Source organism: Anabrus simplex, chromosome 2, assembly GCF_040414725.1.
Source record: "Anabrus simplex isolate iqAnaSimp1 chromosome 2, ASM4041472v1, whole genome shotgun sequence".
NCBI lineage: Eukaryota > Metazoa > Arthropoda > Insecta > Orthoptera > Tettigoniidae > Anabrus > Anabrus simplex.
In genome coordinates this window covers 683,168,535-683,194,107 of record NC_090266.1, presented here as the reverse complement: position 1 = coordinate 683,194,107, position 25,573 = coordinate 683,168,535, and the positions used below count along the sequence as shown (strand labels likewise).

The window sequence follows — 25,573 nt, the reverse complement described above, 5'->3', positions numbered from 1 at the left end:
CAGCACCTAAGAACTTTTTGGATAAATTTCAAAAAAACAAACTTTGATAATCAGTATGAAGTATGGAGAGCACTGGTTAATTTTATTTTCTAACAATACATTGTAGAAATTAAGGAAAAGTAAGCTTAAGATAAAAAAATACAGATTTTGTACTGAAGTTAAAGTGATCCACTTTTCTTTGTCCGCCAGTGTATTAATGCTATTTAGATAAGCATTAGTAAGGAAACTTCTTAGAGAGAGAGAGAGTGTGTGTGTGTGTGTGTGTGTGTGTGTGTGTGTGTGTGTGTGTGTGTGTTTTATAATAATATTTCACGATCCTGACTACTTGTTTTTAGCATAAGTATTAATAGATCTTAGAATATGTGGAATTTTGTTTTGAGACATCAAGTTCGCTCATGAAGAGAGTGGGCCAGCTCTCGAAACATGTACGAGTACTAATTATGTAAACTTACGAATTTTATAATAAATACTGACAGGGTGGACCCAACAAATAAAAGTGGTATTTTTCACCACATAATCGTTGCAACTTTTATTTTCAATACAGAAATTGGATTTTAAAATTTCATTGCATAATCGTCGCATGTTCGAATTTTGTTCATCAAGCTGCTTAAAAGGTAAATGGAAATTCAATGTAAACTGCATATAAATGGGCAATTTTAGTATGTAGATACTGCTTGTGGGCAGTTAGCAACACAGTCATGTTTGCGAGATGTCACATAACGTGTATATATACAAATAAATAAATAATACGTGTATACATATGATGCATGGCTCATCGGTAGTTTGAAAATGTGGTCACGAGACAATGTACAATTTATTCACCACTGACATATTGGGAGTTCTCATTTGAAATACATAAGGCTGTAAGTTATCGCTTGTCAGCAATGTCACTGGAAAATACCAGCACTGCACACACATGTTTTTTAGTATGGCTTTAAAAGCCTTGCAACCATACCATTATATCTGATTCAGAGTGACTATCAGACCCACAGTAACTACAACACCATGCAAGGAAGCTTGTAGTTTTACATGACTGTTGATATTGTGATCATAGTCATTGGACCACAGTTTTATGTGGAATGCCTCCGAATATGGTAAAGTCGTTAGGGTCTGATGTAAAACCAACAACATTGATAATTTCGGCGGATTCCGAACCACAGAGATGCAAATTTTCATTTCAAAAATCCCACACTGAATTTGCTGGGATTCAAACCGCAGCCACCTTGCATAGGTTTAATTGACCGGTATTCATTTTAAACAGATGATTACATATAATGAATTATATTAACAAATACATACATAAAGTACAGTAGAAGTCCGCTATAGCGAGAATCCATAACAGCAAAAAATTTACTCGCTATAGAGGATTGTCTTTATATCTGATTTTTTCAAAAAAGTCGGAAAACCCCCATACACATTAAACGGCTATCAGTTTGTTCAAAATTTGTGTTTCCGGAGATGTTATCCACACTATGGCTTACTTGTTTGTTATATTTTCGAAATCCAATACTACGTGAAAGTGTATGTTTAATTTCATTCTGAAAAAATTACAGTACCGTATTTCTCCAAATACAAGACGACCCCCCCCCCCCCTCACTTTTTTCCTTCGAAAAATTTAAATCAGGCTTCAAAAGTGCTTTGTAAAATCATATGAATGCCTTTGTTGTACAGTACGCATTTTTAGACCATTTTAGACGCCAAACATTGGCTTTTGTTATGCTATATTTTTCTGCAGCTGCACAATTATTCTTTATTTTCGTGAGCTTAATGACCGTTAAGTTAAAATCGGCATCATATTACTGAAGAGAACCCGTTAAAAATTTCCCGAACAATGTCTATTCCATGCGTCTCTATAATACGACGATCTGTCAGGAAAATATTTTTGCTGTCTATAAAACTGCTACTTTTACTCAGCGTCAGATATAACCGGCTACTGCTACATGCACGTCTCACTTGCCTGGATCTGCCAACTTTACCGGCCAGTGATGTATAGGCCTAATTGCGGACGTTGAAAGTCAACGAACGAGTTTATTGCGTCACGGTATGGTCATTCCACCCTTGCATTTTTTGTGCGCATACCTCACAATTTCATCTTCGACTTCTTTAAAGCATCCTTGATGAGGACCATTGATGCATTTTTTGTACAGTACGCAGTTTTTAGCTATCTTTGTCTTCACGCTAACACCGAATATTGGCTTCAGTTAGGCCTATACTGTATGTTCTTGCGACTGCACAATTATTCTACATTTCCGAGTGTTTCATAACCATTAACATAAAATTGGCGTCACAATATTGATGAGAACCCGCTGAAAATTTGCCGGCAATACCTGTTCCACGTATTTTTACAATACGACTATCCATTATGAAAATATTCCTGCTGTCTATAAAACTCAATTTTATTAAGCGTCAGGTACAGTAGACGCGTTATACCTCTGCCACTGAGTAGCCGTGGCCTTTCTAAGAATTTTCATGGGCCGCTGACCTAGATGTTAAGCTTCTTTAAACAACAAGCATCATCTAAGAATTCAAAGGCTCGTATGTTTTGATGCCATTCTACAGATTTGAGAAACGTTTTTGTAGAGGCTAACAGAACGTCATTCTCTCTCTTCACTATTTCCCATGATCCAGTGAAGTTACACAGAGGCACTGTACAACCGGTTGCTGCGGCCAGCGATGTATAATAAAGAGGCGGTCGTTTATTGCCAACAAGGTGTGTGTGTGTGTGTGTGTGTGTGTGTGTGGGCGGGCGCGCGCGCGCCCAGGGGGGAGGGGTGAAAAGAAGCAGCATGGTTACCGCAGTAGTTGCCAGTGGTGTTCATTACTGTTAGGCCGCAAATGCAACAAAACACTTGATTTTTTTGCACGATATTCTGAGAAAAAGAAAAATGTCGTCTTGGATTTGGAGAAATACGGTGTCACTTTAGAGGCTTCTGTGGGAAACATTTCAGTTTTCTTCTTCAAACGGCGTCACCTAACCTAACCATATATGTATCATGAAAACATATTTCAAATGTATGTACAGAAATTATTACCTACTCCCTAAAAATTTACATGGGATTAGCCTTTCCAATTTTTTTTTTTTGCTATTTGTTTTATGTCGCACCGACACAGATAGGTCTTATGGCGACGATGGGATAGGAAAGGCCTAGGAAAGGGAAGAAAGCGGCCGTGGCCTTAATCAAGGTACAGCCCCAGCATTTGCCTGGTGTGAAAATGAGAAACCACGGAAAACCATCTTCAGGGCTGCCGCAGTGGCCTCCACGGTATGCACTAGCCAGCGTATTGGTAGGTGTGCTAGGTACCAACAGATGAGCCCACCCTAGCACACGAGGGCGAAACGCTGGCAACCAAGAATGAGCTAGCTGGAAAATTTGTAATGTCCAATAACGGACCATTTATATTGGTATTATAAATTTGCTCATTCAGGACAAATATTTCAGATTCCCTATGGGAATCAACATCTATATCATGCCGACAGTGGGGTTCGAACCTTTCCGAAATTTAACTAGACACGAGAAAATATGAACTATCCTCTGAAATCAGTGATGTACTCTGCTATATCTCGAGGTGTATCACACTCTTACTTAATTTCAGTAGGCCATATATAACATTTAAATTAAGAGATCATTTTTTCAGCCTTTATTTTTAACAAGTTAACAACTATTGGCTACGTTATTTACGCATTTATTACGAAAATGTGTTATCCTATTTCATTTTGAATTTTCTTTAGAGAACAGCAGTCGACAGGTATTACTAATCGACTCCAACATCGCCCTCGAATGTCTACAAGAGAGCTTGCAAATGTACATAGCGGGAAAACTATACCGTTACAAGTCATTACTTTCTTGTACTTCCCAATATATTTCTTAACCACTGTTCCATAAATTTTAATATCATAACAAACCTTAGCTCAATTCTTATAAAGTATAAATCTTATTTTTTTAAAAAATGTTTGTTTTAAGATTAGTTATTATGTTATGCTGATGATGCCCAATAGGAAGGGCGAAACATGTCCATATTATTCAGATCTTTTATGTCTAATTAACCACATAATGTGGTACTGTATGTATTGAATAGGTTGAACAATAAATGGATATATACCTTTTGTAAATTAAGTGAGAAAACTATACCATACCGAAGATGATCGATTGCAATTTGTGGCATACGTTTCGGGTTTCTTATTCGAACAGCATCACCTATCCTAACTTAACCGTACTATACGTATGATGAAAACATACTTCAAGCGCCAGTAGAGCACCTTTCCGAAATTTAATTAGACGCAAGAAAATATGAACTATCCTCTGACATCAGAGATGTACTCAGCCGTATCTTGAGGTGTATTCCATTCTTACTTAATTGAAATATTTAGCATTAAAATTAAGCGATCGTTTAGTCAGCCTTTATTTTTAACAAGTTAACAACTGTTATTGGAAAAGTTATTTACGCATTTATTACAAAAACATGTTGTCTTTCATTTTGAATCTTCTTTACGGAACAGCAGTCAACGGGTATTACTAATTGACTCCGACGTCGCCTTCGAATGTTAACGAAAGCACTCGCTAGTGGACATAGCAAGGAAACGATACCGAAGGTGATCGATCATATGCAACATAATCGCTGGGTGCATAAATATCTGTAATGGAAAAATCGTGCACGCTTAATCGCTCGTAATAATGGACGAATCAGTGATAGGACTCACACTGCAACCGAAGGATAATACATAGTTTAATATAGGAATTTTGAAGGGACAGACAAAAATTGTCAATATAACAGGGTTCTCGTTATATGCCATACTCGCTATAGTGGACTTCTACTGTACTTGCCTACAAATCGGTAAATGATTGTTAGTTACTTAACAATAACTTCATAGAAAATACTATGCCAATGTTGGTGCTGTCACTTACAGCAAAATGTACCACTTGAGAGCCTTAGTATATGATAGCTTAGAAGGCAGATAAGTAATATATAAATAAAAACATATAAACAGATATTAACTCAGTGTGTTTAAATGTGTACAAGGTAACTGTGAAGGTGTGTTATTTCTTACTTACTTTTAGCTTTCGGTTATCTTTATCAAGCTCTCTGCAATAATTAAGCAAGTCGTTTGATCTTCCCTTGTATTTTTGGTACCGACGTTGAAGTTTCAAGTAAGCATGATAAAGTTCCTGCTTTGGAACCTGTGCTAGCTGCGAAGACGAACCTTCATCCATTTCACTTGCAGATTCCAGATCAGACTGAAAAAAAAAAAAAAAAAAAAAAAAAAAAAAAAAAGAAGCGTGTGCATTTCAATCATTTCTACATATTTCTATAACAAAAAATTGAGTTGCAAGGAAAATATCCACAGACAAAAGAAAGTTTTTTTTTTGCTAGGGGCTTTACGTCGCACCGACACAGATAGGTCTTCTGGCGACGATGGGATGGGAAAGGCCTAGGAGTTGGAAGGAAGCGGCCGTGGCCTTAATTAAGGTACAGCCCCAGCATTTGCCTGGTATGAAAATGGGAAACCACGGAAAACCATTTTCAGGGCTGCCGATAATGGGATTCGAACCTACTATCTCCCGGATGCAAGCTCACAGCCGCGCGCCTCTATGCGCATGGCCAACTCGCCCGGTAAAGAAAGTTTTAGGTCATGTCTAAGTCTTATCAGCAGTCTCTGATAGTGAATGAGTATATTATGTCAAGTAAGTAGTCTCTTAAACTGGCTGTACATGTGAACTAATCTGTACATAGCCCCCACCACTTGAAGTCCATTGTCACAAATTGAAGTTAAGTCATATGGTTCTTCAGGTGGTTGGTTAGTTATTGCATGATGCAAAATGGAAAGTGGAAAATAATTTCATTGCAATTAATACACTATATAGCATGGAAAACAAAATACTGGCCACAGGAACTTCATACGGGAAAGTTTTTCTCATCCCTCCCTATCCATTCAAAGACAATTTTTTAAAGTTAAACGATATAAATGAAAAGATGAATCAGAATACAGCAGTAACAGATTCATTTTTATTTGCTATTAGTGAAAGAAAAATACTACAACTTTTATTAATCATTTATATCAGCAATGAATCATAACAGTGTTACAATACAAATAAAGTCCATAAGATGAAAAACTGATTATTATTAGAGTGAAATGGTACTATGGGGGGAACTCCATGCAACAAGTAAGGGATACATTTTCAGTTAAGTTTCCTGAATGCCACATACCATCAAAGCAGACTATCAGTAACATTAAAAAAAAAAACTTATGAAGAAACTGAAAGTGTAAATAAACCATGCAGATGTAATAATCCAGCCCCTAAAAGAGAATGTAATCCTTCAAGCTGTGGAAAAAATAACAATTCCCTCTGGGAAATTGCAAAAGTGACCGATATTAGCCATACAAATAACAGAAACATTCTGAAGGGCAATAACTACAAGTCATTTAAATATTGTCAAGCACAATAAATGAAGGAAACAGATTTTTACAACATGATTTTTGTGACAATATGTAGAAGTTGTGCAATTTCACACATCCATTTCTCCAATGAAAAGACCTTTTCAAACCATAGTTAGAGCCCTGGGCGGATATATAAAATAATATCCGCATCCGCACTTCCTTCATCCGCACCAGCATCTGCGGATATTGTACATATTCAACTACAGTATATTACACCCAAGTTATTGAAACTGATATATCTGTTAACATAACACAATAGGCCTGACACCTGGCACCAGAACCTTTACAGTCGCAGGTTTATAAGGGATTTTCTCTTGCGACAACTACCGACGTATTGACCTTTGTTCCTTCCTTCCATTAATTGCGAGCAGGAGTCAGGTAGGCTCAGGACAGATTTATGGCTCTATGGTCTCAAGGCCCTTTACATATCACCATTCTCCCATGCCACTGTCAGGGGTAGCTTAATCACAAGCAAAAATAAGAGTATACTTGAATCAAAATCAATAAAAGTCATTATTTAGAAATTATCAGCAAAATTATCCGCAGTGCCATACAGTTAGCATCTGCCAAGACACTTAACTTCATGGATATCCACATCTGTGCAGGACTCTACCCGTAGTGACATTTTTAAGCAAAATGACAGCCAGACATAGTCAAAAATCAGTTAACACTCTCAGTGAACAACCAATATACTAAAGGAAAGCCATTAACAACTGGGTTGGGATTCTAGGTCATCAGATTATTGGTTCATATTTTATTGATGGTGGTCTCAATGATCACAAATATCTTCTATTATTTCAAGAATTACTTGGCCCATCTATTGTGAACATTGGAGATCAAGATCTCTAGTAGCAGCATGATTGCTGTCCTGCTCTCAATAGTGTTGGGATGGGGAATATTTAAATGATCTTTTTTTTTTTCTTTATGTCACACCGACACAGATAGGTCTTCTCACAACAATGGGATAGGAAAGGGCTAGGAGTGGGAGGGAAGCAGCCATGACCTTAAGGTACAGCCCCCAGCATTTGCCTGGTGTGAAAATGGGAAACCATGAAAATCCATCTTCAGGGCTGCCGACAGTGGGATTCGATCCCACTATCTCCTGATGCAAGCTCACAGCTGTGCAACCCTAACTGCACAGCCACTTGATGTGTTTCCCAGGTGATAAATAAGGAGGTGTAGTCCTGGGCCTGCTCATTCACCAGACTTGTCCCCTAATAACTTCTTAAGGAATAATTTACAAACAAAATTTACAGCTATGAGGAAATCTAAAAAAATTATTGATGATCTGAAGGATGCTTTAATCAGTGAACGTAATATCATAAGCCCATTATAAACTGGCAAATGTCAAAATATGAATTGTATAACTGATTAGGATGTTTAAAAACATTGCTAACAGTACTGTTTAAGTGATATTAACTTTTGTTGTGGTGCTGAGCTTAGATTACACACATATCTGTCACAAAAAGTTAATAAAGTTATAATATATTATGAGAGTTCTGATACAAAGAATTAGTAAAAGTAAAAATGTTCTCTCATACAGTAGCAAAAAATATTCTTATTGTTCTATACTGATTCATTTTTAACTCTTCAAATAATGGACTTGCCAAACAATCAAACCATTTAAACATTTCAAGAGGAAAAAAAAGTTACCGAGCTCGATAGCTGCAGTCGCTTAAGTGCGACCAGTATTCAGGAGATAGTGGGTTCAAAACCCACTGTCGGCAGCCGTGAAGATGGTTTTCCGTGGTTTCCCATTTTCACACCAATCAAATGCTGGGGCTGTACCTTAATTAAGGCTACGGACGCTTCCTTTCCACTCCTAGCCCTTTCCTGTCCCATTGTCGCCATAAGGCCTATCAGTGTCGGTGCAATGTAAAAAAAAAAAAAAAAAAAAGTGCTGTTGTTAAAAGGTATACGAAGTAGGCTATGAAGAGAAGGTCAGTGTTCAAGTTAGGCTGTAGCCATATGTTAGGAAGGGCTATGAATGTGGGAAGTTGCCACATGTGCAAGTCTGATTCAATCAGATGTGGATCAAACACGATGTTGCCATCTGAATACAGGTAGTGTTCAGGACTTGCCTTGCACAGGTCATCAAGAATACAACTGCAATCGATGACCACTATCTGCAACTTTCACACTGGAGGAACCCCATAGCCAATGATATATTGTCGCTGCTATGTCAAAACCACGAGTTAGACAATGCTCTTCCTATCCATTATTTTCCTTAAGAAAGGTCACACCTCCCAGCCACATTTTGATATGCAGTCCATCAGAACAATTTTCACTGAGATCATTTTCCTATGCATGTGTGTAAAGGAAAATGAACCTTACTGTACTGTACTGTGCTGTAGGAATGTATGTTTGCATGACATATTTACCCACTCCTAGAGTATGATGTATTTAAGGTGTGAAAATGAGAAACCATGGAAAACCATCTTCAGATTTGCCGAGAGTTGGGTCTGAACCCACTATCTCCCAAATGCAAGCTGATAGCTGCTTGACTGAAAACGTGCCCACTTGCTCGGTGAACAGATGTTTGTCTACTTGTTTCTTTAATGTTGGTAAGCTGAACACTAATAATAGGAGATAATTTGACAAAGATGCAAAACTAGCAGCATAACTGATTGATGTTGTCATAGCAAATGCAGACAGCTTGAGCTCTGAATGCACCCCCCCCCCCCCCCCCCCTCGGGCTGAGTTTTTGCCCTGACAGCCATACTATTGCTAGTCCAACTCCTTGGCTGAACGATCAGTGTAGCAGCCTGCAATTTAGAGAGCCACGAGTTTGAATTTCGGCTGGGTTCAGGATTTTAATTGTGTATGGTCAACTCCCCTGGCTCAGGGACTGGGTGTTTGCTTTTGTTTTAATACATTTACACAGAACACACCAGACTATCAACCACTGCAGAAACACACAATAGTGAAAACCTCCCTCCGTATAGAATTGGAGTCAGGAAGTGCATCTGGATGTAAAACTGGGCTTTTATATTAATGTAGTTTCAATTCCAAGAAACTGGGAAAACAGAGGAAAGAAAGAAAAGGTAAGCTAACATAGTACATATATATACTAAATCACAATGAAATCTGCAGGCCCACTATCAAAGTCAACTGAAACCCTGGTAAACAGGCATGGCAGCGGGGGCACTTTCCAGCGGTATTAGGTAGTATGTGGACTCACCCAAAACAGACTTCATACTCACACACTAGTACAGCAAATTTTGCTGTTGTCTGAGGACAGGCATATACACATTATGTATTAGCTACAAAAATAAAGAGCTGTTACAAAAAATTAAAAGAAAATAAACTATAGCTGGATCATAAAACCATGTACGCACTATCCACAAGTTAAAAAAAAAAAAAAAGAATGTTATCATAGGAGAAAAAGAAACCTGTGAAACAACTAATTTTATTACTTCAATCAATCATCAATCAATCAATCAATCAATCAATCAATCAATCAATCAATCAATCAATCAATCAATCAATCCAACAGTAATAAAAGCAGCATACTAAAAAACTGGAAAGTATTTTTGAAACTGTTACTGGTTAATGTCACAATAGTTGGTTTCTCACAAGTGCTGGCCAATAATGAATTCCGTGAGATTAGCTATGTGACATGTTATGCTTCAATAGAAGGTATTCCTTTATGCAACTCAGATCAAATATTTTATATATAGGGCATTTTGGAAGTTCATTCAAAATCATAAAAATAGATAATTCTAACATTCACATCAATTGCTACTCAAATAAGTAAATGTCAAATATTTTATCATCCATTTCAAAAATATTATAAGTTTACAATAACTCACCCACTTTTAGAAACTTGTGTCAGAGAGGTGAACTGGTATTTGAATGACTGGGATATACGAGGGCTGTAAACAAAATAGTGGCAACGTGGTCCAGACACTCACAGGAGAATGGGCATACGCAACTAGAATATGGCAGCGGTCAGGTGGCCCCGTTGTTGATGTGTAGTGTGCATTTGACGGGCATACAGTTGAAAGTGTTGTTGCTGTGTGACGTTGAAGTGAAGAATGTTCACTTCACTGCTCTAAAGCATGTTTTCAAAAGGTGATCAGTGTTCGTGGATTAAAATATAGGTTGCCCATGGCAAAATGCATCAGATTGTTATAGAGAATTATATGAAACCTGTGGTAAGAAAGCATTACCATATAGGATGGTTGCACGATGAGTCAAGGCGTTTCATGTGGGTCGGAATGAGACGGCGGATTTGCACAGCACAGGACGGCCATTCATCCCTCAAGATCAGATTGACACCGTGAGTGGTGTCGTTTCTGTATACCATCGATGGACTGTCTGGGAATTATCCATAGAGGTTGGTCTCAGTCATCAAACGGTGTGCCACATACTGGCGATATCTCTTAACATGAGGAAAATTGCGTTCCGTTGAGTTCCACATCAACACACTGATGTACAGAAATGGCACCCACTGGTATGCACTGGCTGGCATCTTCCTACACAGATACTGCAATGAAAGAGACGCATTTTTGCAGCGTATTATCACTACTGATGAGACGTGGGCATGAGCCTATGAGTCTTAATTAAAGCCTCAATCGAATGAATGGTGTCACCCAGGTTCACCACGTCAACAGAAATTTTGACAGGAGCCCAGTCAGGTGAAGCTTATGCTGATTGTAGCATATGACTATGAGAGTGGTTTTTGTTTTTTTTTTTTTTGCTAGGGGCTTTACGTCGCACCGACACAGATAGGTCTTATGGCGACGATGGGATGGGAAAGGCCTAGGAGTTGGAAGGAAGCGGCCGTGGCCTTAATTAAGGTACAGCCCCAGCATTTGCCTGGTGTGAAAATGGGAAACCACGGAAAACCATCTTCAGGGCTGCCGATAGTGGGATTCGAACCTACTATCTCCCGGATGCAAGCTCACAGCCGCGCGCCTCTACGCGCACGGCCAACTCGCCCGGTGATGAGAGTGTTAATCTTACGCATGCTGTGCCTGAGGGACAAACCATTAACAGTGACACTATTGCTGATTTCTGGAGCGACATCTGCCCCTGGCTATGCGGCACAAACGTCCACATTTACTGTGAGATGACTGCCCTATCGTGTTGCATGACAACACGTGTTGTCCTGTTGCAAACAACGTAAAGTTCTTATTGCAATAGAGGCATTGGTGGGGGGGGTTTGGAACCACCTCCACACTCATTAGACAAGAGCCCTTGCAACTTCGACCTGTTTCTGAAGTTGAAGGAATCCCTCCGATTTCCTGACGTGGCATCTGTACTCCACTCATCAGGGCGCCCTGTCACTGTCATCAACACAGAACGCCTTCCCAATGGTCCCCAACGGCTTCTCAATATTTGGCAAAGGGTAATATTCGCGGGTGATTACACTGAAGGAATCTAATGAAATTGAACTTGTTAGTTCATTAAATATTGAATTCTATCAATATGGCCACCACTTTATTTACAGCCCTTGTATCATATTCTTCAAAAATCATAATGAAGTCCACTGGGGACATATTGTGGGGTATAGTCATAATTACATCAATGTCCACACCTGCAACTTGGTAAAGGACTGTATTATTTGAAGTTTTGAATCTGCTTTGGTTCTTTTTGAGATTCTTTCACAATAACAGAGTTTTGACTTCCTGAGTCAGGTAAAGCACAGCTCTGAAAAGATTCAACTAGTGCTTGTGAATAATTATATATGGATGACGACTGAAACACTTATAAACAAGCATAATTAGCAGAATCAAGGTAACTACCAAATTGCTGTACAGAATCACTCATTTTTTCAAACTGTGGACAGCCAATGTAATAACAGCGGGTGTTATCCTACGTATCATCCAACAAATCTTCATTGCAATCGATGCCTCTGATACACCTCGTCCTATTGAAAACTGTAGCAAACAAAACAACTATTTTACAGCAGAATGACTATTACCATTAATGTGCCTTCATTGATCATCTAACCAAACTTCATAGCCCTGCAACTTCTTGCAATATTAAACAGATCCCATTCTTCATCTGTCCCTGTAATATTAAGAGGGGAATTCCTCAAGGCAGTATTACTGGACCTTTATGTTTTCTTATTTTTATATATATCGATGATATGTGTAAAGAAGTGGAATCAGAGATAAGGCTTTTTGCAGATGATGTTATTCTGTACAGACTAACAAATAAGTTACAAGATTGTGAGCAACTGCAAAATGACCTCGATAATGTTGTGAGATGGACAGTAGGAAATGGTATGACGATAAACAGGGTTAAAAGTCAGGTTGTGAGTTTCACAAATAGGAAAAGTCCTCTCAGTTTTAATTAGTGCATTGATGGGGTGAAAGTTCCTTTTGGGTTTCATTGTAAGTACCTAGGTGTCGATATAAGGAAAGATCTTCATTGGGGTAATCACATAAATATGATTGTAAATAAAGGGCATGGATGGTTTTGAGGGTATTTAGGGGTTGTCGTCAGGATGTAAAGGAGAGGGCATATAAGTCTCTGGGAAGACCCCAACTAGAGTATGGTTCCAGTGTACGGGACCCTCACCAGGATTACTTGATTCGAGAACTGCAAGAAAACCAAAGAAAAGCAGCTCGATTTGTTCTCGGTGATTTCCAACAAAAGAGTAGCGTTACAAAAATGTTGCAAAGTTTGGGCTGAGAAGACTTGGGAAAAATGAGACGAGCTTCTCAACTAAGTGGTATGTTCCAAGCTGTCAGTGAAGAGAAGGCATGGAATGACATCAGTAGACGAATAAGTTTGAGTGGTGTCTTTAAAAGTACGAAAGATCAAAATATGAAGATAAAGCTGAAATTCAAGAGGACAAATTGGGGCAAATATTCGTTTATAGGAAGGGGAGTTAGGGATTAGAATTACTTACCAAGGGAGACGTTATAAATTTCCAATTTCTTTGCAATCATTTAAGAAAAGACTAGGAAAACAACAGACATGGAATCTGCTACCTGGGCGACTGCCCTAAATACAGATCAGTAGTGATTGATTGATTCACAACTAACCCAACAATCGCTAGTGTTTTACACAATAAAAGCTTCTGCTCTTTATTCATTTTTAGCTGTGATTTCTGTATGCTAGAATTTTTTAAAAACTGAATTATCAACAGGCAGAACAGATTAAGACCTGTAATTCAGTAATCTTAAGTTCTATTTAAATTCAAGAAAAACATACTTTTAAAATAAGCCTACACTGGCAGGTGCAAAAATTGTAGTACATTGTAAATATTGAAAAAAAAAAAATGTTTAATTGTCCATTTAATTTAATTTCAGCAATTTATTTTCTTAATGTGGAAGGTTGTCTTTTATTTTTGTGAGATGAAGGTGGTTTATGACCCAGTCCCTGTAATCTTCACTATCTTAACCTCACCCTAAGCCTATTAAGGGTTTTTACAAGACATTGCACAGTAAAGTTTATTATATACTTTTTGCACCCAGCTCTGCTTTCACCCACTTAATAGAACTATAACTAGAGCCCTGCGCAGATAAAAAAAAAATTATTCGCCTCCGCTCCACACTCCCTTCATACGCACCCGCGAATGGTTACCCGCATCTGCGAATGATTATCTGTGCGGATATTGTAAATATTTAACTACAATATATTACACCCAAGGTATTGAAACGTATAAATCTGTTAACATAATACAATAAGCCTGTTACCTGGCACCAGATACCCCACAATCACAGGTTTATGAGGAATTTTCTCTTGCGACAACTACCGACGTATTGACCTTTGTTCCTTCCTTCCATAAATTGTGGGCAGAAGCCAGTTAGGCTACGTTCAGATTTACGGTTTTATGGTCTCAAGGTTCTTTATACATCACCATTCTCCCATACCACTATCAAGGGTCGCATAACCACAAGCAAAAATAAGAGTATACCTGAGTGAAAACTAATAAACTTCATTATTTAGAAATTATCCGCACTGCCATTCAGTTTGTATCCGCCAAGACCGTAACTTCGCGGATATCCGCATCCGTGCAGGGCTCTAACTATAACCTCACTCAATCCCATCGTAGCTATGTTCACCTCCATGAAATCAATCGCCTCTTCTGGCTTTCCAGTCAGCGACACAGCTTAGGGTGTTTTTCTTTCAAAGAACTGTATTTCTTAACATACCTGTTAGTTTTAAAATCAGCTCTCAAGAGAAAACATATACTGTTAAGTTCCTGCAATGTTGAACGAACTGTCGACTTGCCAGAAGATGGTCGTAGAATGCATTATGTTGAACACGTGTTAAGAACTATGGATTTGACGATTTTTCAGAACAGTACAAAGGTAAAAGGAAAGTGGATGTTGTTTAACAAGGCTAGGATCAGACCAGAGAAGGGTTACATAGGCTAGGGATGATCAGTTCCTATGGCTAGAAGTTCCCCATGACCGTCCCAATGCCGTTCAAATTCAAAATAGACTCTGACAAGTCTGCGGGTTGAACTGCAGTGAGAAAACTTCCTGAGTAAGGTTAGAAGAAGCCAGTCACCATTCCAGAAGAATTGCTGCGGACTCCGACCTCACCCAAAAACATCGTATTGCTTGTGTTATGCAACAGAACACCGTGACTAGACGTACAAGAGTGAGCGTATGTGTTGTTTACCAATAAGTTTCGATTTTGCCTCTGAACGCTAGTTGGCAGAGAATGAGTGTGGAAGAGGACTGGGGAAAGATATTCACCCAGAAATGCTTTTGCAAAAGGTTTTGGGATGGTATGAATGGGAATATTTGTGATGATGAGGACGGACCTGGTCTTCGTAGAGCATGGGACCATTACATCAAATCCGTGTGTGGATGAAATCCCTGAGGAGTATGTTGTGCTGTTTGTTCCATTCATCGGTGATGGTTTCAGGCTGATGAATAACAATGCTTGTCTACATGTTGCAGACACTGTGCACCATTACTCTGACAAAGTTGGGATTCATGTACTGGAATTACCTCCACGAAGACCGGAAGAAAGGTCAGCCAGAATTATCCTGACACCCTACAGGACCTGCTGGATGCTCTCCATGAAGAATAGGAACAGATTTCACACAACAGGATTGCAACAGGTGTATGCCTGAAAGGTTGGAAGACGTGATTAAAGCAAGATGTGGGAATACACGCTTCTAAGTGTGGGTTAAAGCTGCAGTGAAGTGTAGTAAATGAAAAGGAGTGAATGAAATGGAAATCTTACAATTTAAAAAATGTGTCAGTGAAGTGTTGCAATGAAGAGACATTTCGTGATTACTCATAAACAGCTTGTAGTGTATACATCGATTATGTGTCACTTGTGTTTTTTCTTCAACAGTTCAAGTAAATTGTTTAGAAAAAGTTTTTTTTAATCACTTTCAGGTTCCAAAATTATTAAGTCATGGTATTAAATCATAAAATAATTTTTTGTCTCCTGAAGTTGATGAGAATTAATTTTTTTTAAAGTAAAAGAATGAAAGTTGTGTTTATCATGCTGGCTAGTATAGAAAGAACTGAAAGAAAAAAATAAAATGAACTGCTAAATTTAAAAAAAAACTTGTAAATTTAAAACTAAAAATTTTGACTTATAGCAGTAAATGAAATGGTGTATGGCTTTTTAGTGCCGAGAGTGTCCGAGGACAAGTCCGGCTCGCCACATGCAGGTCTTTCGATTTGACGCCCATAGGCGACCTGAGTGTTATGATGAAGATGAAATGATGATGAAGACAGCACATACAGCCAGTCCCCGTGCCAGCGAATATTAACCAATTACGGTTAAAATTCCCGACCCTGCCGGGAATCAAACCCGGGACCCCTGTGACCAAAGGCCAGCACGCTAACCATTTAGCCATGGAACCGGACACTTATAGCAGTGTCTTCTGCACTTAAGTAAAAACGTAATCATACACTGAGTGGCCAAAAGTCATGGGAAGACATTGAATGTTACGTTAATAATAAGTTGCTCCTCCGCGAGCCCTCAAATTTGCAGCAATTCGGCATCGACTCTACGAGGTGTTGGAATCATTCTGGAGGGATCTGGATTCACGCATCGTGCAGTGTAACCCAAAATTGGTCTTGTGTAGTTGGTGCGGGTTCCATGGAGCATACACAAGCATCAACAGCATCCCATAAATGCTCGATCGGATTAAGTTTGCGGGATCTGGAGGGCCAATTCATGACTGTAACTTCATGGCGCACTGTCCTGTTGAAACATGGCATCTCCATCAGGGTACTCTAGGGCCAGAAAGGGATGCAGATGGCCTGAAAGAATGTCCACAAAACGTGCACATGTCAGCGCTCCCTGCAGCCAGACAATGAGGCCTAAGTGCCACCATGAGAAACAGACCAGAATTGAGCCACCTCCCGCCTGGACACAACCTTTTGACACAGAGGATCCATAGCTTCAGGGGGCATATGCCACACTCTCACGCGCCCATCAGCTCGATACAACTGGAACCAGGATTCATCAGACCGTACCACTCACCGCCACTGTTCCATCGTCCACTGCCAATGTTCACGGCCCCATGCACGTCGCTGAGCTCTGTTATAAGCTATAGATTTCATTTTTGTTTCGTATTGAAGTGCAATTGTAAGAAATCAATTGACAAGAGGGTTCACCTTTTCACTACAACATATCAAGTAAATAATATTACATCAGTCTTAGGACTAGTTTCAGCCACAGAGGCGCCATCTTCAGCCAAATAATATTAAACAAATTATGTGATAACTAAAACATATGTATACAAGATAAAGCCTCCCCTGCGAACCATGTGACCTGGCCAAGGTGGGGAGGCTTGTGTGTCCCAATGAAGCAGATAGCTGAGCTGCAATTCCCAACTATATCGGATGGGTATCTGTTGAGAGACCAAACTAACGAATGATTCATCGAAACGGGGTAGCAACCTTTCGGAAGTTGCAAGGGCGGCAGTCTAGATGATTGACTGATATTGCCTTGTAACAATAAAAACATGGCTTAGCTGTGTTGATACTGCTAAACGGCTGAAAGCAACGGGAAACGACAGCCGTAACTAACTCCCGAGGACATACAGCTTTCTCTGTATGAATGATGTACTGATGATGGGTTCCTCCCAGGTAAAATATTCCGGAGGTAAAATAGTCCCCCATTCAGATCTCTGGGTGGGGACTACGTGAGAGGGGGCAATCATCAGGAAGATGGATACTGACATTCTGCGAGTCAGAGCGTGGAATGTTAAAAGTTTGAATCATTGTGATAGGTTAGAGAATTTTAAAAGGGAGATGGATAGACTAAAGTTAGATGTCATTGGTATAAGTGAAGTACATTGGCAGAAAGAACAGGATTTTTGGTCAGGCGACTATAGAATTATCAATACAAAATCAAACAGGTGAAATGCAGGAGTAGGTTTAATAATGAATAAGAAAATGGGGCAGTGGGAAAGCTACTACGACCAGCATATTGAAAGAATTATTGTCGTCAATGTAGACACCAAACCAATGCCCACAACAATAGTGCAGGTCTATATGCCTACTAGTTCAGCGGAGGATGAAGAAATAGAAAGAACATATGAAGATATAGGAAATTTAACACAACATGTAAAAGGTGATGAGAATCTAATTGTGATGGGAGACTGGAGTGCAGTGGTAGGCCAAGGAAGAAAAGGTAATACAGTAGGAGAATTCGGACTGGGACAAAGGAAAGAAAGAGGAAGTCGGCTGGCTGAATTCTGCACTGATCATAATTTAGTCCTTGCCAATACTTGGTTCAAACAACACAAACGACGGCTGTATACGTGGACGAGACCTGGAGACACTGAAAGGTATCAACTAGACTTCATTATGATTAGGCAAAGATTCAGAAACCAGGTGTTGGATTGCAAAACTTTCCCAGGAGCAGACGTGGACTCTGACCACTACTTGTTGGTCATGAAATGCCATCTGAAGTTGAAGAAAATGAAGCAAGGAAGGAATACAAGCAGATGGAATCTAGACATGTTGAAAGAAAAGAATTTGAGAGATTGTTTCAAGGAACATGTTGCACGATGACTAAATGAAAAGGCTGAAGGAAACACAATAGAGGAAGAGTGGATAGTCATGAAAAATGAAGTCAGTAGGGCTGCTGAAGAAATGTTAGGAAGGTAGAAAACATAAACTAAGAAACAGTGGATAACTCAGGAGATACTAGACCTGATTGATGTACGACAAAAATACTAGAATGCTAGAAGAAGAGGGCAGAAAAGAATACAGGCGATTAAAGAATGAAGTGGATAGGAAGTGCAAGGTAGCTAAGGAAGAATGGCTGAAGGAGAAGTGCAAGGATTATGGTCCTAGGAAAGGTAGATGCTGCATACAGGAAAATCAAGGAAACCTTTGGAGAAAGGAAATCTAGGTGTATGAATATTAAGAGCTCAGATGGAAAGCCACTTTAGGGAAAGAAGACAAAGCAGAAAGATGGCAGGAACATATCCATCAGTTGTATCAAGGTAAAAATGTAGATGATTTGGTTCTGGAACAAGAAGAGGCTGTTGATGTTGATGAGATGGGAGACCCAATTTTGAGGTCAGAGTTTAACAGAGCTGTGAGTGACCTAAATAGGAACAAGGCACCTGGAATTGATGACATTCCCTCTGAATTACTGACTGCCTAAGGAGAAACCAGCATGGCAAGGTTATTCCATTTAGTGTGTAAGATGAATGAGACAGGAGAAGTGCCATCCGATTTTTGGCAGAATGTTGTTATACCTATTCCCAAGAAAGCCGGTGCTGACAAGTGTGAAAACTACCACACCATTAGTTTAGTATCTCATGCCTGCAAAATGTTAACACTTATTATTTACAGAAGAATGGATAGACAAGTTGAAGCCGAGTTGGGAGAAGATCAATTTGGCTTCAGAAGAAATGTAGGAACACATGAAGCAATCCTGACTTTACATCTGATCTTAGAGGATCGAATTAAGAAGGAAAGCCCATGTACATGGAATTTGTAGATTTAGAAAAGGCATTCGATTATGTTGATTGGACCAAGCCCATTTCAGATTCTGAAAGTAATTGGTATCAGATACCGAGAACAAAGAATTATCTACAATCTGTATAAAAATCAGTCTGCAGTGATAAGAATCAAGGGCTTTGAAAAAGAAGCAGCAATCCAGAAAGGAGTGAGGCAAGGCTGCAGGAGGGGGTCCTTTTCAATGTTTACATAGAACAGCAGTAAAGGAAATCAAAGAGGGATTTGGAAAGGAAATCACAATCCAAGGAAACGAAATCAAAACCTTGAGATTTGTCGATGATATTGTTATTTTATCTGAGACTTCAGAAGATCTCGAGTGGTTTCTGAATGGTATGGACGAAGTCTTGGATAAGGAGTACAAGATGAAAATAAATGAGTCCAAAACAAAAGTAATGGAGTGCAGTAAACAAAGGCAGGTGATGCAGGAAATATTAGATTAGGAAATGAAGTCTTAAAGGCAGTAGATGAATATTGTTACTTGGGTAGTAAAATAACTAACGATGGCAGAAGTGAGGACATAAAATGCACACTATCACAAGCAAGGAAGGCCTTTCTTAAGAAAAGATATTTGCTCACTTCAAACATTCATATAGGAATTAGAAATGTTTCTGAAGACTTTCATCTGGAGCGTGGCATTGTATGGAAGTGAAACATGGACAACAACTAGGTCAGAAAGAAAGAGAACAGAAGATTTTGAAATGTGGTGTTACAGAAGAATGCTGAAGGTGAGAAGGATAGATTGAATCATGAATGAAGAGATACTGAATCGAATTGGTGAGAAGAGATCGATTTGGCTACATTTGATGAGAAGAAGAGATAGAATAATTGGAAACATCTTAACCTTTCAAGTGGTTCATATCTTTTAAGTAGCTACTAACACAGCAGAACATTTTCCATAAGGTACTGGGAAGTAACATATAGTGTGATACTCTTGTGTAGTATAGTAGTTTTATTAGGTTCAAAAAGTACAGAATATGTATCAAGCTGTCAAAAATGATCATAGTACGAAAGGCAAGGCATCTGGCTCACTGAGGAAAGTAACGGGAACCTACGGTGAGATACTTTTAATTGGTCAGGCATTTTCATCAGGTTAAAAAAAAAAGGTCTCATTTTCAAGCCGTTAAAATCATTACAGTGCCAAGGACAAGGAAATATAATCTGGCTCAGTGAGGAAAGAAACAGGAAACCTACAATAACATAAGAGACTCATCTACAAACACATCGCTTTCAGGTGTGTACAGACACATTGAAATCTGCTATTCAAATGGTCCAGAATAGGTTTCAATTTGTAGAGTTTCTTCGGATCACATGTGGCTTCATCGTATGCCTCGTTATCGACAAAGTGCAAGAATTTGAGAAGTAGACAAAATCTTATTTTAGAAAACAGCTTCAAAAATATTGGGTTCTCTAATATCTGTCTACGAGAAAAGCAGCTCTTGTTGTCAGATAGCTGATGAATGCCACGCAAGAGAAAGACTGCAAGCAAAGTCGTAATTTCATCTTTATTCTTGTCAGTCCACTGATTCACTCTCGAATATAGTTTCAAGGTTGGTGTGCTTTCTAAAAGCTGTTTAGCATATTGGTTGGTTTCCCTACTTATTAGTTCCACTAATTCACGAGTTATAAGAAAATGAACATATTCTAGCAGATTATTTAAGTCTTCAATTTGTACATTTAGTCCAGGTTGCGTCGTAAATGTAAATCTCGGCCGTTCAGATCCTGCCTCTGTCCATACACTGAGCTGAATATCATCGCTAGTGCCACCGTCACATTCACTTGAGTCGCTTTCACCATTGCGCTCGCTATCTCCTGACATTTCAACATTAGTCTCACTATCAGATGACACATCACTCTCCGAATTGTCACAGTGTAATACGAAGGTAATCCCAAAAATAAGGTATCCTATTTTTTATAAATATATAGACTTGTTTATTTCTACAATGGTTTACATCATTTTATAGCTTGAACATTTGGTTATTTTTCTACATAATCACCATTTCGGTCGATGCATTTTTGTAGATGCTGTGACAGTTTTTGTATGCCCACGTCATACCAGCTCGCCGCCATGCTGTTCAAGAAGTTGTGAACCTCATCTTTCAACTTGTCGTCCGTACTGAATCGCTTTCCAGCCAAATGTTCTTTCAACTTAGGGAACAAGTGATAGTCAGTGGGCGCCAAGTCGGGACTATAGGGTGAGTGGGGGGTGATGAAGGAGAGCAACAGTTTGCCGGGCAAAGTGCGGGCGAACGTTGTCATGGAGAATGTTTACATCCTTACTGAACATTCCTCTTCTCTGGTTCTGAATTGCCCGTCTGAGTTTTTTCAGGGTCCCTGTCAGTGTTAATCGAGGTCCCAGCGGGCACAAAGTCGACCAAGAATACCCCTTTTCGATCCCAAAAAACAGCTGTCATGACTTGTGTTTGCTTGAATTTCCACAGCTTTGGCACAGAGGGATGCCGCCACTGGCATGATTGTTGGTTGGTCTCAGGTGCAAAGTGAAACGCCCAGGTTTTGTCACCCGTGACAATTGAGTCCAAAACGTTGTCCTGTTCGGCTGCAAAGCATTGAAGAAACGCCGCAACAACTCGTTGCCGCATGTGATCTTCGGTCAGCACGCGTGGCACCCAGCTTGCGCACACCTTCCAGTATTTCAATACTTCCATTAAAATTCTGTGAGCAGCACTTCGGGAAACCTCAGGAACAAAAGTGCAGAGATCATCCAGGGTGATCCGCCGATCTTCACGCATGATTTGCTTAACCTTCACGACTGTCTCGACGGAAATGGACGGTCTCCCGCTTCTTTGTTCGTCGGGAATTTCAGTCCGACAGGCTGCAAACTCTCTACACCACTTACGAACATTTTTGACATCCATGCACGACTCACCATACATTTCCATCAATTGGCGATGGATTTCAATCAGTTCAGTACCTTCTGCGTTAAAAAACCGAATAACTACGCGCACTTCGCGCTAACATCCAACGGGAGCTCCATTCTCAACAGCTGCCGAGCCAAGACTGAGTGCCTCGGTGCGGCATGCGTATTTTTATATGCGAGCGCGGGAAACACACTTCACAATATTGTGAGCAACAGCCACATGAACAGAGTTCTGTATTTATAAAAATAATAGGAGACCTTATTCTTGGGATTACCCTCGTAAATAAAATAGTTCTTCTTCTCGCAGATGTTTCTGAGCTCCGCTTGCACCTGCCATAATGCACTATCTACCACTCTTAGCAGCCTGGCGGGCGATAGTGGCTGGCTGCAAGCTGGGCGTGCAACGAAAGCATTTCGCCCGGTCACGTGGTTTTAGGAGAGTGCTGCTGTAGCCAAAGTTCGAAACTAACATACACGCACAATGGAAAGCGATCTTGGATCCTACAATGGAATAAGTCGTCATACCCATCGCCGAAAGACATTCACAATGTGATGACTGAATATTCCGCCATGGCCACTTAGGAAGCCATGCGGCTATGACGATTTATTCCATCAGTACTGCTTGAAAGGTTAAGACATCCAGGACTTGTTCAGTTGGTTTTTGAAGGAAGTGTAGGCGGTAAGAACGGTACGGGTAGACCAAGGCATGAATATGACAAGCAGATTAGAGCAGATGTAGGATGCAATAGTTACATAGAAATGAAAATGTTAGCAAGGATAGGGTGGCATAGAGAGCTCCATCAAACCAGTCTATGGACTGATGACTCAACCACTACTACTACTACTACTACTACTACTACTACTACTACTACTACTACTACAACCAGATAAAGACAATGTTGCAGGAATAATCATAACATTAATATGCATTTAATAACAAAAATTATGGTTATGATCTTGTCAGTGCTTGTTCCGTATCTATTTCTTTGTTTACATGGCTTGCCTGCTTCCTCCAGCAAGTCAGTGCTTGTTCTGCATCAGACATTAGAGATTTACTTCTTTGCCTGAGGTCCTAGGTCAACTTAAAGGCATCATAATTTTTGTTATTATATGAATTTTAATATTACAAATATTCCTGCAACATTGTCTTTATCTGGTATACGTATGTTTTAGTTATCACATAATCTGTTTAATTTTATTTGGCTGAAAATGGCCAAGTGGCTGAAACTAGTCCCAAGATTGATGTAATATTATTTACTTGACATATTGCATTGAAAAGGTGGACCCTCTTGTCAATCTATTTCTTATAGTTGAGCTCTGTGTCGAGGTGTCAGCAAAGGGATACGAGTTGATTGTCGGATGGTGAAGCCTATGCGCTGTAGTTGCCTCCTTACAGTCCTGGTAGAAATGGGTTCATGACTCCCAACATTCAACTGGGCGGTGATCTGACTCACAGAAGCCCAATAAGATAGAGTTTGAGGGATGTTTCACCATTCAACACAATGTGATGACGGAATATTCCGCCATGGCCACTTAGGAAGCCATGCGGCTATGACGATTTATTCCGTCATTACTGCTTGAACGGTTAAGACATCCAGGACTTTCCAGTTGGTTTTTGAAGGAAGTGTAGACGGTAAGAATGGTATGGGTAGACCAAGGCATGAATATGACAAGCAGATTAGAGCAGATGTAGGATGCAATAGTTATGTAGAAATGAAAAGGTTAGCACAGAATAGGGTGGAATGGTAGAACATCGCTCAAACTATATCTTATCAGTTAAACGTCAACACGGAAATGAAGATCATAACCTACGATCACAGAAGCCCGTCGAACACCCAGTATGGTTCTGCGGAGGCGACGTGATGTCTGTTCGTTAAACACCTGTGGTCTTCCTGTGCGACGGTTTAAGTGGGTTGTAACATTCTCCCTGCGAAGTTGAAGACCCACTCTCAACACTGTTGACCTCGGAAACCCGAATTCGTGCGTAACCTAATCAATGCTATGACCCATGCGCCGTGCGTTGATGATCATCCCACATTCAAAGTCGGTTAACTCTTGACGTGTTGCAATCTTCACGGCACTGGTGTCTGTGACAGACTGTTCAGTTACGCCGCAACTACCCCCAACGCTCAGGGTCATACACAGCACCTTTTTTAATTGGACATCTCTTCCTGTGACTTTTGGCCACTCTGTGTATAAGATGTATGCATCTAATAGTTTGTAGTCACACCCATACATTGTGCACAGGTGCACAAATTGGTAAACTAGACCCTTGGCACACATGCAATTGCAAAATGGAGAAGTTACTGAATGAGTAGTAATGGGAAGATATCAGTACAGTGAGCTGTTTTCTGATGTTAAAAACATGGAACATGTCTACATTCACAGGAGGATTTTATCTGTATACGTAAAGTGATATCTAACAAGTGTGGAAATTGTGCCTTGAATTTGCAGAAGTTAGAATGACTGTGAAAGATGAAGAACGGAGCGGCCGTAGAACAACATAAGATGGATTCATCATTGCCACTGATTTAATGGTACAGAAGAACAGGCATGCAAGCCTGAATTAGAGGTATTCAATGAACAGGACACCACTTTCTATTGTCAAGGAAAGGAAACAATCATTTTATGCTATTACAAACGGTTGAACAACTCTGCACATAGCGGCATGCCGAAAAATGAAGGAGCAACGCTGAAATAGTGTTCTCTATCTTGACCCACCTTTTACCTGTTCACCTACAAAACATCATGGAAGATTTACTTTTTCACTTACCTATAAGTTTTCACACACGTTCAAATGACAAATGCACACATCAATGAAGAGAGATTTCAATTTCCACACTTAATTTTTCCAACCGAAAAATCATTCAGTGGATTAGATCGTGCAAAGCTGGGATCATTAATGATATTCACTGACTGGGAGGAAACATTTAAACATCTCAACCTTGCCTACATTTCTTGTTTTGTATATGGCATAAGATCACTGGGTATGGTTTAATGTGAATTTTCTATTCACTGTCTTTAAACACAGTTTCTTAACAGAACATTCTCCCATCAATAGGCTGTATCCTGAGTAATGTAAAAACATATGCACCAACCTGCAAGTTAAAAGAATGGGCAGGCATCTCGTATATTGGGAACAATGACGATGCATCACTAGTAACAGAACTAATGGACGACTGTCTAGATCTACGCCCTGACGGTAATGGTGACGGAACATCCTGCAAATCAACAGCTTGGAAACCTTCTTTAGCTGGTGAACTTCGAGGTGTATCTGCAACAAAAAGATATAATGATTAATAAGTTTCCACAGGTGAAGGAAGAAGAAGAATGTAATGTATT

At 39.6% G+C, this 25,573-nt stretch overlaps 1 protein-coding gene across 1 annotated transcript in view; it reads right to left on the bottom strand.

The window, feature by feature from the left end:
* The window catches only part of Golgin245 (Golgin-245), a 374,519-nt gene that overhangs the window by 302,506 nt on the left and 46,440 nt on the right, over positions 1-25,573 (bottom strand). Inside the window, exons 3-4 of the mRNA XM_068226026.1 lie at positions 25,330-25,505; positions 5,052-5,234 (exon numbers count right to left, since the gene is read on the bottom strand). Of these exons, the coding sequence (XP_068082127.1) occupies positions 5,052-5,234; positions 25,330-25,505 (359 nt within the window). The remainder of the gene's footprint in view (positions 1-5,051; positions 5,235-25,329; positions 25,506-25,573) is intronic.